Source organism: Microcaecilia unicolor, chromosome 1 (genome assembly GCF_901765095.1).
Source record: "Microcaecilia unicolor chromosome 1, aMicUni1.1, whole genome shotgun sequence".
NCBI lineage: Eukaryota > Metazoa > Chordata > Amphibia > Gymnophiona > Siphonopidae > Microcaecilia > Microcaecilia unicolor.
In genome coordinates, this window is record NC_044031.1 from 282,327,469 (window position 1) to 282,343,457 (window position 15,989).

Sequence of the window (15,989 nt, forward strand, 5' to 3'; positions counted from 1 at the left end):
CTTAGTAAACAAGGGGTAGCTAATTAATTTGTACGTGGATCTACAATCGGTGCCCAACTTTGCGTGCCCAACTTTGAGCGACCTACGTAGAATCTGGAGGTTAACGCCTTTTAGTAAAAGGGCCCTTTAAAATGTTGCTCTTGTTTCCTAACTACAAATTGCTGTAGTGTGGCTGGTTCTGCTCAGTTGGTAAAGAAATGATTTTCAAGCAATTACACAAATAAGGGCCTCTTTTACAAAGCCATGTTAGTGATTCCCGCGTAGCAAACGAGAAGAAGCTCATTCAATTCCTATGGTTTTCCTCTCATTTGCTGCACCAGGATCACTAGTGCGGCTTTGTACAAGAGGCCATAAATGTGTCATCTCCTTTCAGACTACATAAATCCTGTTTTCATGGTGTTAACTGAATGGTGAAATATTGGGAACATGATAACTGAAAATGTTTACCCTGTTATAGAGAATAAGCCCCAGAGTTTTATATTTTCAAAGCAGCAGACATATGGCTGGATTCAATAAATGACGCTCAAAATTCAGCGACAAAATAATTGGTGCTGATCACTATTCTATAATGGACATTCCTGGATCGGTGCCCTTTATAGAAAGGCCTGTAGCACCGGGATCCACGCTCAGTTTGGGCCACAAGGAATTACACCCACTAAAACCAGGTGTAAATCCCAGCACACAAGCTGGGCACGGATCAGCAGTATTCTATAACACTGTGTGCATTTTAAGGGAACACCCCTCACCCACCCATGCCCCTCCGATAGCCAAGCCCCTTGGCAGATTTGCAGGGAAACACGTAGGCTTTATTTTATAAATGGGCAGGTAAGTGTGTTTTCGCGTGGATCTGCCAATTCTGTCCCTTTTCGGTTCCTTGCATCCATTAGAATGCTTTTCCACGCATGGAAGTAGCACATAACATTCGGCGCCATATTTAGAATAATGGGGAGAAAATCCCTGCTGAAAAAGCAGGTGCAGGTTTCTGTGGGTAGTTTGTCTCTGCAGTTTTCAAAAGGAATGTATACGCATACTTTTCCTTTTGAGAACTGGTGTGGAGTCTCTGAGGAAAAGTGTCTCATTTACTCTCAAACATCTGAAAATTGCCCTTATATTTTACTGTTTTTAGAGACATCCAAAACTATCAAAATGTCGAAGAGAGGCCAAATGGATTTTTGTTTTTATGCTTTGTGGTTTGTGAGAACTCCTCTTTCTCACATTTATTATGGTAGCAAATATTTTGTCAGATTGCTCTGACTTCTCTAAATTTTAATTCTTTTATTTTTATATTTAGGGAAAAATGTCACATTAAGGGCCTCGCTTTCTGGCTTTAACATATCAAAGTGGTATAAGGAGAAAGGATGTCTCTCAAGCACCTGTGAGGCAATTGAGATCTTGAAACAGCTCCATGTGAGTATGAATCTCATGATTCAATCGGCTCTGGAAATAGATAACAGCTGACATTTCCTAGTGGGATTAGGGGAAGGAAAGATGAAGTAGGAGAAAAAAGGAAAGCCACTTAGAAAATGTGTCTCTGCTGTCAGTAGAAATTGTGACATTTAGCCTTATCAACAGGCTCTTTGGGCTAAAGAGAAACCTCAATTGACTGTGGAAGTTGTGCATCTGCCCCTTGTCATGGAGGTAGGCCACCCAGTGGCTCTCACTCCAAAGGGACCTCAGAACATGTATTTGTCTCCAAGTCCTCTCACCTCTTTCACTCAGCATGTGCATACCCTTTTCCAAGGGGACAGATTCTGTTCAGTGGAAAAAGGATATCCCTTTAAGGCCCATGCGTAGATTTCCCCTCTTTCTTCAAATACTGAGAGACAGCTGTGATGTACTTCACCTGGCTTTAATGATGACTTGTAGAAAACAAATACTGCATTGAGGTAGTCTCTCTATTCTGAGATTGTACATTATTGAATAAAACACTGTAGATTCATACATTTCAATCTCCTTCATTTGTGTCTATGATCCCTTCCAATAATTGCCATTTTGGGGGGAGTTTTATGGTCCCCCTTCTCCCCCAGTCCTGGTCAAACCTAATTGCTCTTGACTGAAATGTCACACTCTTCTCTTTGGGGTGCTCTTCCACTCAGACTTGTTTGATCTCTTAATGGGTATATTTCCCCACAATACCTTCTTCCTGTAGTTAAGCTCTTGCTTGGTGCTTGGTGCTTCTCACTATTTTCTCATATCAGCTTGTGGTTCAAGCTGTCCACTCTTTGGATTCTTGCAACTAGGCAGAGGGGTGGAAAAACTTCTGGCATATACGCATACTTCACATAAGGACATCTAACTCAAGGATTGGAGGGGAGGGGGGCTTTTTACACTGGATATAAACTAACTAGGCCCAAAGGCTGAACCTTCAAAACACACTGCTTCTGCAGTAACTACACCACCACTATACAACGCACAAACAAATCTATACAGCAATCCACACCATGCCCTAGGAGTCCATGGCTATGTGAGTAGATGGAAACCATTTCAGTCATTCCAGCAGCAGATGCTGTAGCAGAATAGTATACACCTCTTTGCTGTAGCAAAATGATATAGTCCTGAAACCAGGAGCTCACTGGACCAGTGAGAGTCCTGATTCCTTACACATTTATAAGTTTTATTTGAGCTTTGTCATCAGTTTCTACAGGTTTTGTGGATTAAAAATAGAAGCCGTGTTTGGGGGTAATTCTATAGAGTGGGCAGCAATATTATACACCAAGTATGTGTGTAAATGACCAGAATGTTGGCATATATATGACTATAAGGGGCATTTTTGAAAGAATGTCCAAGCCAGATTTGGGATGTTCTGCTCATAATGCCCCCCAAAAAACCCATCTATTTCAAAGCCAATTTCAAACATCCAGATTTTTTGTTCGAAAATGGCTGTGAGATGGATGTTTTCGTGTTGAGAATGTCCAAAATGAATAGCCATTCCCGCCCCCCCCCCCCCCAAAAAAAAAAAAAAACACCAAAAACAACAACAAAAAAGCAAACACAGGGATATGGATGTCTGTCTGGCATCATTTTGAGGAAAACTGGCCACATAGACGTCCAGGCAGAGTAGAGGGATAGCCTATTGGTTGGTGCAGTGGACTTTAAACCAAGGAACCCTGGCTCAAATCTCATTCAACTCTTTTATTTTTTAATTGTGAACTTTCTAGGAACACACAAATACCTACTATACCTAAATGTAAACTACTACTACTACTACTACTACTTATCCACTTCAATAGCCTTCAGGCTTGCAGATGGCTTATATATTTTAGTACAATAGGTATCTTTCTGTTTCTGGAAGGCTCATAATTTAAAAAAAAGTTGAGTTAAAATGGGATTTGAACCAGGGTCCAGTGGTTTAAAGTCCATTGCACTAATTACTAGGCTTCTTTTCATATTTGCTGTCTGCTTTGGTCAGAATACCTGTAATACTGGAGGCTGTCATAGAGCCTGCTTTTCCGTTCCAGTTTCACTTTCAGGGGAGAGGGAGGGGGGATCAGTAACCACTGGGGAATTATGGAGGGGTCATGCTTTAATCCATGCAGTGGTCACCTTTTTTTTTTTTTACCGTGAATATGATTGAAACAGACTTAACGTAGGGAGTTCATGTTCAATTATTGCTGTTGGATATCCCGTTTTTGCCCCCACCCCCCACAGTCCTGCCTAAACCACACCTCCTACCCGCCTCCAACACGTCCCCTTGCTATTTGGATGAACTGCAGTATTAGACTTATTCCTGCCTCTCCAAAATTGCCATATGGACATTTTTGACAGATGGTTCTTTTGGGCATTTTGAGACATTCCTGTGCTTTGAAAATGAGCACCTATGTGTGCACATACACACACAAATACCAAAATTCTGGCTATGGACTATTCTATAAAAAGGCGCCTAAATGCAAAAGTGTGAAGTTTGGTGGGTATACCCATGGGCAGAGTCTGGGCAGAGCACACAGTTACATGCATAAATTATAGCATGCTAGAATTGATGAATTTATGTATGTTTTTACCAATTTAGGAGCAAGCAGGTCCACCATGGCTGACATAAGCACTTGTGCCTGAATTACAGTTAGAGTATAGGAGTAGCCTAGTGGTTAGGGCAGCAGACTTTGATGCTGGGGACATGGGTTCCATTCCCACCACAGTTCCCTATGAACCTGAACAAATTGCTTAATCCTCTATTTCCTCAGGTACAAGTAAGTACCTGTATTTACTATATAAACCACTTTGAATGTCCCATTCATCCTTTACATGTTATTTATTATTCTACAAAAAACAAGTAGGCCCCTTGCTTTCCTTTATACAATAAGGGGTACATTCTGCAAAGGGTGGCACTGGCTAGAGTTGCATTCTAAACATGAATTCTGTATCGGCAAGTTATGCATCTACATTTAGGTGTGGCTGCTTACATCATGTTAATGTCCGCAACTAAATGTTACAGTTGTCTGCGTAACTGACATGATTCTAGAAGCTTAGAGCATAAATGTTTGGCACTCATGCGAGAAGGACAAGTAGATGCCAATTTTATAAAGACACAATGGTGGCTGTGTGTTGTTATATAATCCGAGGGGCAAAAGCAGTAGAAATTGTGTAGAGTGAAGCTGCAGACATTGATGGCAGCAGAGGCATATTTTAGAAAATGCATGCGTAAATCGCAACTCCATGCAAATCTCCAACTCTGAACATGGCTATACACAGATTGTGTGAAAGTACTTGCCTTCTTGGCACTACACATACTTTTAGACATGTAACCCCTGGGGTAACTTTAGAAGAGGCCTTTTATGTTTGAAAATTACTTCCTAAAATTACTCCCATCAAGGGTAATTCTATGCACAATGGTTTGCACATGTGTACTGGGACAGAGTGAGGGCAAAACAAACAGAGGATCCAATAAAAGTCCTCTCACAATGAGTGTCTTCCTGAACAAGTTCTTTATTGAAATCTACATGATTGACCCGACACATGACGTGTTTCGGTCGTAAAGGCTTGCGTCAGGGGTCTAGTAGTATCTGAAGAAAAACATGCCTTGAGGATCAGATGAATAACAGCACATAAACTGCTAAAAGAGATATCTCACATTAATGGCAGGCAGGAGTTTGAGGCTTCTGGCTGTGCCCTTTGCTGCATAACATATGAGACAAGCACATTGCCTGTCCTATTCTGAATCCAGCCCTTGTAGCAGTGTCTAGAATGCAGAAGGACAAAAGCCCAGGAGTCAATCCAGCAGGAACGAGCCAGGCCACGTGTTCAAAAACATAAAGTTCGAAAGCAAAAAAGTAAGACGAGGCCTCGTCACGTGTCGGGTCAATTGTGTAGATTTCAATAAAGACCTTGTTCAGGAAGACACTCATTGTGAGAGGACTTTTATTGGATCCACTGTTTGTTTTGCCGGTCTTTGGTTCCCCTGTGGAGAGATCACCTTCTGTGGGTGTTTGCTTCCTGGGACAGAGTGCACTGCAGACTCTTCCCAATCAATGTGCACTCTTGCAAATAGTGCACACTTATTCAAAAGAAGGTTCACTATTTTTCAAGATAGCACACTATTGACGGCACACACAAAAATATCCCATAAAAGGGGTAAATTGTGTAAGTGGTGCTTAAAAACCAGCCCCCAAAATTTTATATGCTGAGCTCTATTCTATAAAGGGTACAATAGAATAGCACTTAGGGCACAAACTATGCCTAAATTTAGGAGTTAGCAAATATGCCTGCTAAAAGCTGGTGTAAATTCCAGTGCCTAAATTAGGAGCATGTCAGCTGAATTCTGTATTTTCGCACGTAAAATTTTGGAATGCCCCAAGCCACACCCCCAAAATTTACACGCGTGAGGATTTACGTGTGGATCGTTATAGACTATGATCTATAAATCCTAATTAACGCCAAATAACACCAATAATTGGTTGCTAGCAACCAATTATTAGTGCTGATTGGTTTGTCAAGCAATTATGTTGTGTGTGCGAATCAGCTACACACGCTGATTTTTGCATGCAACTTTAGTCACCGTTTATAGAATCTGGGGAAAGCGTGTTTTTTTCTGCTTATTTTCGTCTACCAGTGACATAAAACAAATGGGATATATTGTTGATGTTTCTTTTGTCATTTCATTTGAATGCACATCTCTAGTTTTCAGCCTTATGTATTAAGGTTATCTACACCTTAATACATAAGGTATGTTAGTGGATGGTAGTGTAGTGGCAGCTGGACCCAGCAGCAGTTCACATTTGACTGCACTGGCATGGGGGGAAGCAGGCTGGGCTCCATAGATATCCCTACCTTACTGTTAAGCGTTGCTCTCGTCAATGGATCTATGGCAGTGGCAGCGATTCCTACATGTTGCCTGCTGCTAACCCAGAAGCCTCTCCTCTGCTGTTTCCGCCCTCTGTCGCAACTTCCTGTTTCTGGGCAGGATGCGGCAGAGGGGAGGCTTCAGTGGTGTGCTGGAGCCGGCTCGCACCGGCTCGCAAGAGCCGCTTGTTAAATTTTGACAGCTCTTGCGAGCCGGTTGTTGTTGTTGGGGGCGAGCCGGCTCCATTGCGGGAGGTAAGCATGGCAGGAGGGCGCCATCACTGGCCATGCTTACCTCCCCTGCCGCTCCGAAGCATGCACAACCATGTCCTTCGCCCCCCTCCGTCTTTTTTGAATTACCTCCGTCGAAGCGCCGCCATTTAAAGCCCTGCTGCGTGCTGGCTGGCCGTCTCCAGGCTTCCCCTGCTTGATTCGGATGATGTTCATGCCTTAGTCCCGCCTTCGCGAAAAAGGAAATGACGTCAGAATGAAGGCGGGACTAAGGCACGAACATCATCCGAATCAAGCAGGGGAAGCCTGGAGATGGCCAGCCAGCACGCAGCAGGGCTTTAAATGGCGGCGCTTCGACGGAGGTAATTCAAAAAAGACGGAGGGGAGGGTGGGAGCGAAGGAGCGGCAGGGGAGGGAAGATAATCGCTGGATGGGTAGAGGGGGGCAGGGGAGAGACCTGCTAGGCATGGGTGGGCAGAGGGGGGCAGGGGAAAGAATTGCTGGCCATGGATGGGCAGAGGGAGGCAGGGGAGAGATTTGCTGGCCATGGATGGGCAGAGGGGGGCAGGGGAGAGATTTGCTGGCCATGGATGGGCAGAGGGGGGGGCAGGGGAGAAAACTGCTGGGCATGGATGGGCAGAGGGGGGGCAGGGGAGAGAACTGCTGGGCATGGATGGGCAGAGGGAGGCAAGGGAGGAGAACAGCTGGCCATGGATGGGCAGAGAGAGGCAGGGGAGAGAATTGCTGGGCATGGATGGGCAGAGGGAGGCAGGGGAGAGATTTGCTGGCCATGGATGGGCAGGGGAGAGAATTGCTGGGCATGGATGGGCAGAGGGAGGCAGGGGAGAGAATTGCTGGGCACGGATGGGCAGGGGAGAGAATTGCTGGGCATGGATGGGCAGAGAGGGGCAGGGGAGAGAACTGCTGGCCATGGATGGGCAGAGGGAGGCAGGGGAGAGAATTGCTGGCCATGGATGGGCAGAGGGAGGCAGGGGAGAGATTTGCTGGCCATGGATGGGCAGAGGGAAGTAGGGGAGAGAATTGCTGGGCATGAATGGGCAGAGGAGAGAATTGCTGGGCAGAGGGGGCAGGGGAGAGAAGAGAATTGCTGGGTATGGATGGATAGAGAGGGGCAGGGGAGAGAGGAGAGTTTCAGGACATGGATGGCAGGGAGAGCAAGAGAAATTCTGGACATGGATGGAGGGAAGGGAGAGAGAAGAAATGCTGGACATGGAGGGAAGATAGAGGAAGGAGATTAGATGAGGGAAAAGGAAGTGAGGAGAGAAACTGCACATGGATGGAGAAAATAGGCAGAAGCTGGATCCACTGTACAGTCAAGTATGCGGAGGACCAGAAATGAAGAAGAAAGGAGGAAAGAAAAGAAATAAATGGAAAGGAAGCCCTGGAAACGGAGTCAAGGGAACAGATAGAGAGCAGCAGAATCAGATACTGGACCAGCATGATCAGAGAAACAAAGTCACCAGACAACAAAGGTAGAAAAAAAATAATTTTATTTTCATTATAGTGTTTGGAATATGTCCACTTTGAGAATCAGGTGCTGAACGTTAAAAGTTTATGTTTATTTACTTATTTATGGCATTTTATCCCATATTAAACATGAATTAGATTGGAACCCGGGATCATTTAATTTTTTTTCCTGGAGAGAGTAATGTGTTGGCTGCTGCCCCCCCCCCCTGGTATAGCCAGCTCTGCAATTGTTTTTTTGGGGGGGCACAGAGGTGGACGGGGGGTGCAGGGGTGGACGGGGGGCGCAGGGGTGGACGGGGGGGGCGCAGAGGTGGATGGGGGGGGGGCGCCGAGGTGGACGGGGGGGGGGGGGGGGCGCCGAGGTGGACCACGGAGAGAGCCTGTTGTTAAAAATTTACCAGCACACCACTGGGAGGCTTCCAGGTTAGTGGCAGGAAGCATGTAGGAATCGCTGCTATGGATCCTTTGATGAGAGGGGAGAGATGCTGCAGGGAGTCGAGGAACTGGAAGAGAGAGGTAGAATTGTGTGTGAGGTGGGGCAGGGAAGGAGTGGTGCTGCACAGTGGGGGAGAGGTGCTGCATGGTGGAGTGGGTGAGAGGGGGATAGAGGTACTACACAATGGGGGAGGGGGGAGGAGAGGAAGGGAGAGATGCAGAAAAGAGGTAAAGAGGGGCCAGAAAGGGAAAGAGGGTCCGAGAGAGGGAGAAATGATGGACATATGGGTGAAAGGGAGTGAGAGATGGTGCATGGGGAAGAGAGGGAGAAATGTTTGACAATGACAGTGGAGAGGAGGAAGGGAGAGATGCTGCATAGAGGGGGGGGATGTTGGACCTGGGGTGAGAGTGAGAGAGAGAGCCAGAGAGAGATGGTGGACAGTGGGAAGAAGGTAGAAAAGTTGGACATGGGGGAGGAAACAGAGAATACTGCATGGGAGGGAGGGGGAAGAGAGATGTTGGATCTGGGGTACAAGGCAGGGGGAGAGAAGATGGACAATGAGAGAGGGAGAAATGTAGGACATGGAGATAGATGGATGAGAGGCACGGAGATATGTACAGGAGATGGAGAAGGGAGAGAGGGAGATGTTGGATCCAGGAACAGATGGGAGTGATGGAGAGATGCCAGACAATGGGAGTGAGGGAAGAGAGAGGGAGAAATGCTGGACCATGGGGGACAGAGTAGGAAGGAACAGAAAAGGGACAGGCTATGGGGGGGGGGGGTGAGGAGTTGTCAGGATACGGGGGTGGGGAGGGAAGAAAGAGGGCGCTGATGCTTGGCTAGAAGGGTGGAAGGAGGAAGATTCTGGGAATCGTAGAACCATGTGGGACATGCCAGGAGGAAGGTGGCAAGGAAATTGATGAGAGAATAGTGATTTACAGAGGATAGAAACACAGTAATAGGGAGTAAATTAAAGATGAAAGGAAATGGAAGGCTGGGGAAGGAGTGAGATGGGGAATGGGAGAACTAGTGGGTGAGAGAAGAAGATGGAAATCTGAGAGGTAGTTAAAAAGTAAAAAGGAGGATAAGAATGAGAAAAAGGGTGAAATTTGAGTTGACAGAGGCAGAAAAGAAAAAAAAAAGAGGAAAGAGTTAAAAATGTGTGATCAATATGTCAGAGGTAGGTGTAGTGAGGGAATAGACAGCCGAGAGGAGAAAAGACAAATGGACAGCAGCCGCTTGAAGGAGAATTAGTAGATAACAGACAGGAAATTGGAACCAACATAATGGAAAAATAAAACGTCCACACAACAAAGGTAGAAACAGGGCCGTGCCGATGCAGTAAGTGGGGTAAGCAAGGCAGGGGGGCGCCCGCCTTCGAGGGGCGCCGCTGCCCTGCAGTCCCTGCCTTCCGCTCACTTGCAAAATCTTTCACCTGAAGTTGCCATCCCAGAAGTGAAAGCAACTAAAGTGAAGGCAACACAGCAGAATTCACTGGGGTAGGCAGGCTCTAAGTTATTTAAGAGAATGCAACCAGATTGCTATATATGCTTTGGTTTGGGGATAACTCCTCACTCAGGGTGAGCTTCAGAGCTTGAACAGCATTCAAATTAAAGAGAACCAGAAATTTTAAAAGTGCTAAAAATAAGTTTTAAAAGTATTTGCATTAAATCTAATTGTAGAATTCAGGTGCTGGGAGTCTGTAGTTGGTTGTCATATGCTCAGATTTGTTTAAATCATATGCAAATTAGTCCATTTTTGGGAAGTTCTCATTTGCATATTTAAGGATAAAAAAATGATGGAAATGTTTACAGTCTTAATGTTAGGTCATGGCTCTGATCAAAAGTGTGAAGTTTTATCCAAAAACGAAGGGTTTATCTAGTGTTTTTGACTAAAACTTCCCATTACAGTGTCTGTATGTTAATCTGCATTCAAATAGAGCTCACTGATTGGATGATCAGCTTCTGTTAGCAATCTGCCGGGAAGGGAACAGAGTGAGACAGCAACTGACTGTCGGTTTGGCCAAGAGAGACATGCAGCTGTGAGTTCCTGTGTGTGTTGACTGAAATTACAAAAGAGTGCCTGATTATGTGGTAAATGAGAAAATATGAATGAAAACAGGTTGGTGGAGATTGAAGTTTGAGGTATCTCTAGTGAGAAAAGGATCTGAATATTTCAGGATTACTTGAAGTTTATGAAGAATAGAAAAGGGTGAATTTCAGTTTAAGAGTGTTTAAATCCTATAAGCTATATAAAGGCTAGGTAGATTTAAGTGACTGTAATCAAGGAAACCTTAATATTTGATCTGAAATAAATATTTGATCTGAGATAGTTGATCAGAGATAAATGTTTGATCTGAATTATATCCTTTGGTGCAAAGGAGATTAGAAAAAGAATCTTTGGAAACTAAGAGGACTTTGCTCACATTTTGAATTAGCATTCCTATTTTGAGTTGGAAATCTTTGAAGTGTTATGAAAATACATTTTGCTTTAATGAAATTGCTAAACTTTAGAGTCAGAGACTTATCAATGAGGGATACATACAGTGCAATTTTTTCTTGAGGTCTGGCTTACTTGCCTGCGCCCTTCTGTTCCTGCTCTGCTAGACAGGGGGGGGGGGGGGCACCAACTGATAGTCTGCAGGGGGGCACCAGAGACCCTAGGCACGGCCCTGGGTAGAAAAAAGCATATAATTTTGAACGTTTTAAATGGAATATGTTAACTTTGGGAAATGTGTATAGCACATTTCTTTCAGTAGAAAAGGAAATTAATTTCTATTTTTATTTCTCCAGTGTTGTAGTACATGTTAAGTTTAACTTCTTGGGGTTCCCAATTCAATTTTTGTCTAAATGTTTTTATTTCTAATTTGTGATCCCTTGCTCTGTATTTGGTGAGGGTCTGTTATATGATTGTAATGGCAGGTGGGGAAATTGGAGGGGAGGCAGGGAAGAGAGGGGATTGGGGAGGGTGACCTCCTTTATTTTCTGACCTGGGCCATAACATGTCTAACACTGATCATGGAAAGAAATAGCAACTGTGCCACTGCAAAGATAAGTTTTCATTCACTAAGATATTAAAAAACCTTAAGAAATATTTTCAAAAAGTGTAATGTTTCACAATAAAAGAGACTGTATGAATTTATGGAGGTTTTAATCCAATGATGAGAACAAGTACTCCATGTAACAGAAGTCTGTTGAGCTTTGCATAACGGAGCAAATTGAAGCTACTTGAGGCTTTTCCTCCATTTCTTAGGGCAGTTTCATGTAAAAAAAAGCAACACCACGCTAAGAGGTAACAAAGGAATAAAAGGATTTTAGTATTTGTAACACTGACCATATAGCTGGGGGGGATGCCCAGGCATCCCCAGCTAAGGACCTCTTCCAAAGGCAACCAGAACTCCCTTCTACCAAGTTCTACAGTCAGCAATAGCATCCTTGAGCCACCAACAACTAAGCGTCAGTGGTGGGTGGGGTGTGACACCGATGGCTTAAGGATGTTACTGCTGCCTGCCAAACTTGGAAAAAAGGGAGTTCTGGACACCTTCGGAGGAAGTCTTCAGCTAAAGTATTTATATTTTGAGGTGGAGGTAGGGTGGGGCAGAGAAACCTTTGTGCCAGCCCACTTTGGGCTCAGGCCCACCTAAAATTGGCTGTCTGGCTACACCACTGATTCAGAAAACAAGTGATTATTGTACTAGGTGGGACATCTGGCATGTAACTTCCATCTCCATTGAAAGTTGATGAATGATTTATTCCTATCTCTAATGAGCTTATGAATTTGTGTATTATTTTTGATTGGAGTTTATCAGTTTAGCTTAGAGTTGTACTGAAGAGGTAATTTTATAAACTGTGTTAGATTAGACCATTAAAAAATTAATTTTGACAATCTTCATACTGTTGTTCATGGGTTAGTTATTTCCGATCTTTTCTTAAGACTTTCATCAAATGCTTTGAGACTGTTGTTCAAAACTCAGCTGTGTGAATCTTGACAAGGACTGGTTGTTTTGAGCCCATAACCTGGGTATTGTACTCTTTGCACTAGTTGCTGGTTGTTTGGAGAATAAAATTTAAGATTTTCCTTTGATACATAAATGTTAAGCAGCGAGACCCCCTTTATTTTCATGTTGCCGATACTGTACTGGCCCTCTTAAATGCCAACATCAGAAAATCATTGAGGGCCCTTTGTCTATTAGATATTCAATTTTTTGTCATATTCATTTAGAGGAGACTCATGCATGAGTTTTTTTCAGTTGCAGGTCCAATACTGTGAAATTTGTTGCCAGTAGAAATGAGACTATTGACTAACACAGCAACATTTTTGAGGCATATCTGTTTAGACAGGCCTATTTGATAAATTTAAGATTCCATATCATCATGCTGATCAATCCATAGACTGGTGGGTTGTGTCCATCTACCAGCAGGTGGAGATAGAGAGCAATCCTTTTGCCTCCCTATATGTGGTCATGTGCTGCCGGAAACTCCTCAGTATGTTCTCTATCTCAGCAGGTGGTGGTCACACACAGCAGCAGCTCTGGCTAGGTCTCCAAGCCTAATTTTTAGGTTTTGTTGAGTACCTGGGGTTGAGGGCTCTTCTTGAGCAAGTGCAAACCTGGTGGCGCCAGGTCCCTCCTTTTCTCCCCCCTCCCGCTGGCTCCGTTTAAAAAAAAAAAAGAAAAAAATTTTGGACGTCCTTAAGGGCGTTTATTTCAACGTTTATTTAACCGTTTATTGCAGCTACTCACTGGGACACCAGTTCGTTACAGCTCGGAGCGAGAAGCAGGTAATTTTTACCTTTTTATAGCGGGCAGGGGGTTCCCCGATCGATCTCCACGTGGTCTATGGCGTCGGAGGGCGAGGGCGCGAAGAATCGCTCCCCGGACCGCGTGTGCGCTTCTAGCAGGGATGCGGGGGTCTTAAAGTCTGATTCGCCCTTGTTGGGTGTCAGTTTGGAGGCAAGTCAGTGTCCCGGGTCTTCCTCCGGTGCGGCGGTTTTTCCCGCCATAAACGCCCATCCCCCGCTGCTCGCCTCTGCCATCTTGGCCGGCCACTCTGCTTGGACGGCTTCTTCTTGGGCCGCCCTTGAGCTGGGAGACGTTAATGCCATGGCCGCCCTTGATTTGGGCGATGGCAAAAAAGCGGCTAAAGTTAAGCGCCGTTCTTCCCGCGCGGCTCCTTCGCGGAGTGTCGCGCCGGACGCCATCTTGGATGCGCAGCATGTTTCTCCCCCGCTCTTGCGAGCGCCGGTTGAGGGTGCGTCTAGGGCTGTGGCCCAGGCTGCTGAAGTGCACAGTCTGGGGGGTTTCTCCCCCGAGTTTATTTTGCTGCTGCATCAGGCCTTCCTTATGCAAAACGCTGCCCCTTCTCCCTTGTCCGATAAAGGGGTTGAGGCCCCCGGAAGTAAACGCCCTCGGGTGGCTTCCCAGGCCTTAGAGGACTTTGTCTCCTCTGATGTAGATGAGGGCAGCGTGTCTGAGTTCTCCCAACGGTCCTTTGGGGATTCCTTGGAGGAGACGGATTCCCGCTCGGAAGGAGCGGATGACCCCTCTGCAGCGCGGATCTTTCGCTCAGAGGATTTGCCCAACCTGTTAGTGCAGGCCATGAGCATTTTGAAGATTTCCTATCCAGAGGACGTCTCTCCCTCAGCCCCTGTTGGCTCCGCCATTATGCTAGGGACGAAGCGCCCGCCTAGAACCTTCCACGTGCATGATGCCATGCACACCTTGATTTTGGCTCAATGGGATGTCCCGGAAGTGAGCCTCAAAGTGGCTAGGGCTATGTCCCACCTCTATCCTTTGCCTGAAAGTGAACGGGAAGCCTTTTTTTGGCCTACCGTGGATTCTTTAATCACTGCGGTGACTAAGAAAACGGCTTTGCTGGTGGAAGGTGGCACGGCCCTAAAGGACGCCCAAGACAGAAGATTGGAGGCGGCCTTAAGGTCGTCCTTCGAGGCGGCTGCCTTAAGTTTGCAGGCCTCAATTTGCGGCTCCTATGTGGCCAGGGTGTGCCTGACGATTGTGCAGCGGGCTTCCCCCTCGGATCCTTCCTTGAGGGCTGATTGGCCGGCCCTGGAATCGGGCTTGGCTTATTTGGCAGACTTACTGTATGATGTCTTGAGAGCCTCGGCTAAAGGTATGGCTCAGACAGTCTCTGCGCGGCGGTGGCTTTGGCTGAAACATTGGTCTGCTGACCACGCCTCTAAGTCTCGCTTGGCTAAGTTGCCTCTTAACGGCAAGCTGCTCTTTGGGGTCGAGCTGGACAAAATTGTGACCGATCTCGGCATGTCTAAGGGCAAGAGGTTACCAGAGGTCAGGGCTCGGGCCAGTGCTCGCCCCGGTAACTCCAGAGGACGGTTTCAGGAAGCCCGTCAGTACCGCCCGGGCAAGTCGGGCTCCTCTGCCCCCTCTTCCTTCAAGAGGAACTTCTCCCCAAAGCAGCATTCCTTTCGCAGAGACCGCCGTCCCGGAGGTGCACCCTCCGGTCCTCCCCCAGGGTCTCGTACCCAATGACTGGGTCCTGGTCTATGGCCCAGTGCAGATTGGAGGACGCCTGTCCTCGTTTCTGGGCGAGTGGACCAGGGTAACTTCAGACGCTTGGGTGCTGGAAGTCATCAGAGACGGCTACAAGCTAGAGTTCTGCCGACCCTTAAGAGACGGGTTTGTACTCTCTCCCTGCAAGTCTCCGGTCAAAGCTGTGGCAGTGCAGCAGACCTTGGACAATCTCATCCGCCTGGGTGCGGTCGTTCCGGTGCCAGAAAATCAGCTTGGCAAGGGACGTTACTCCATTTACTTTGTGGTACCAAAGAAAGGAGGTTCTGTATGGCCTATCCTCGACCTCAAAGGGGTCAATCGGGCCTTGAAAGTTCGGCACTTTCGCATGGAGACTCTCCGCTCTGTTATAGCGGCAGTGAAGGCAGGGGAGTTCCTGGCATCCTTGGACATCAAGGAAGCGTACTTGCATATTCCCATCTGGCCTCCTCATCAACGCTTTCTGCGTTTTGCAGTCCTGGGCCGACACTTCCAGTTCAGAGCCCTCCCGTTCGGGTTGGCTACTGCTCCGCGGACCATCTCCAAAGTAATGGTGGTCATCGCAGCCTTCCTGCGAAAGGAAGGAGTACAAGTCCATCCTTATCTGGACGACTGGTTGATCCGAGCCCCCTCTTATGCAGAGTGCGGCAAAGCTGTGGACAGGGTGATTGCTCTTTTGAGCTCCCTGGGGTGGATCATCAACTGGGAGTAAAGCCAGCAGCGCCCGACTCAGTCCCTGGAGTATCTGGGAGTTCGATTCGACACCCAAGTGGGCAGAGTGTTCCTGCCGGACAATCGGATTGTCAAACTTCAGGCTCAGGTGGACCAGTTCCTAGTAGCCTCTCCGCTTCGGGCTTGGGACTATGTGCAGCTGTTGGGCTCTATGATGGCCACAATGGAAGTAGTGCCCTGGGCCAGGGCTCATATGAGACCACTACAACACTCTCTGCTGCAGCGCTGGACTCCGGTGTCGGAGGATTATGCTGTGCGCCTTCCCTTGGACCCAGCAGTGCGCAAGGCGCTGAGCTGGTGGCTGAA

The 15,989-nt window shown here is 46.5% G+C and overlaps 1 protein-coding gene across 1 annotated transcript in view; it reads left to right on the top strand.

The window, feature by feature from the left end:
• The window catches only part of GUCY2C (guanylate cyclase 2C), a 246,423-nt gene that overhangs the window by 13,745 nt on the left and 216,689 nt on the right, over window positions 1–15,989 (top strand). Inside the window, exon 2 of the mRNA XM_030211775.1 lies at window positions 1,292–1,407. Coding sequence (XP_030067635.1) covers window positions 1,292–1,407 — 116 coding nt within the window. The remainder of the gene's footprint in view (window positions 1–1,291; window positions 1,408–15,989) is intronic.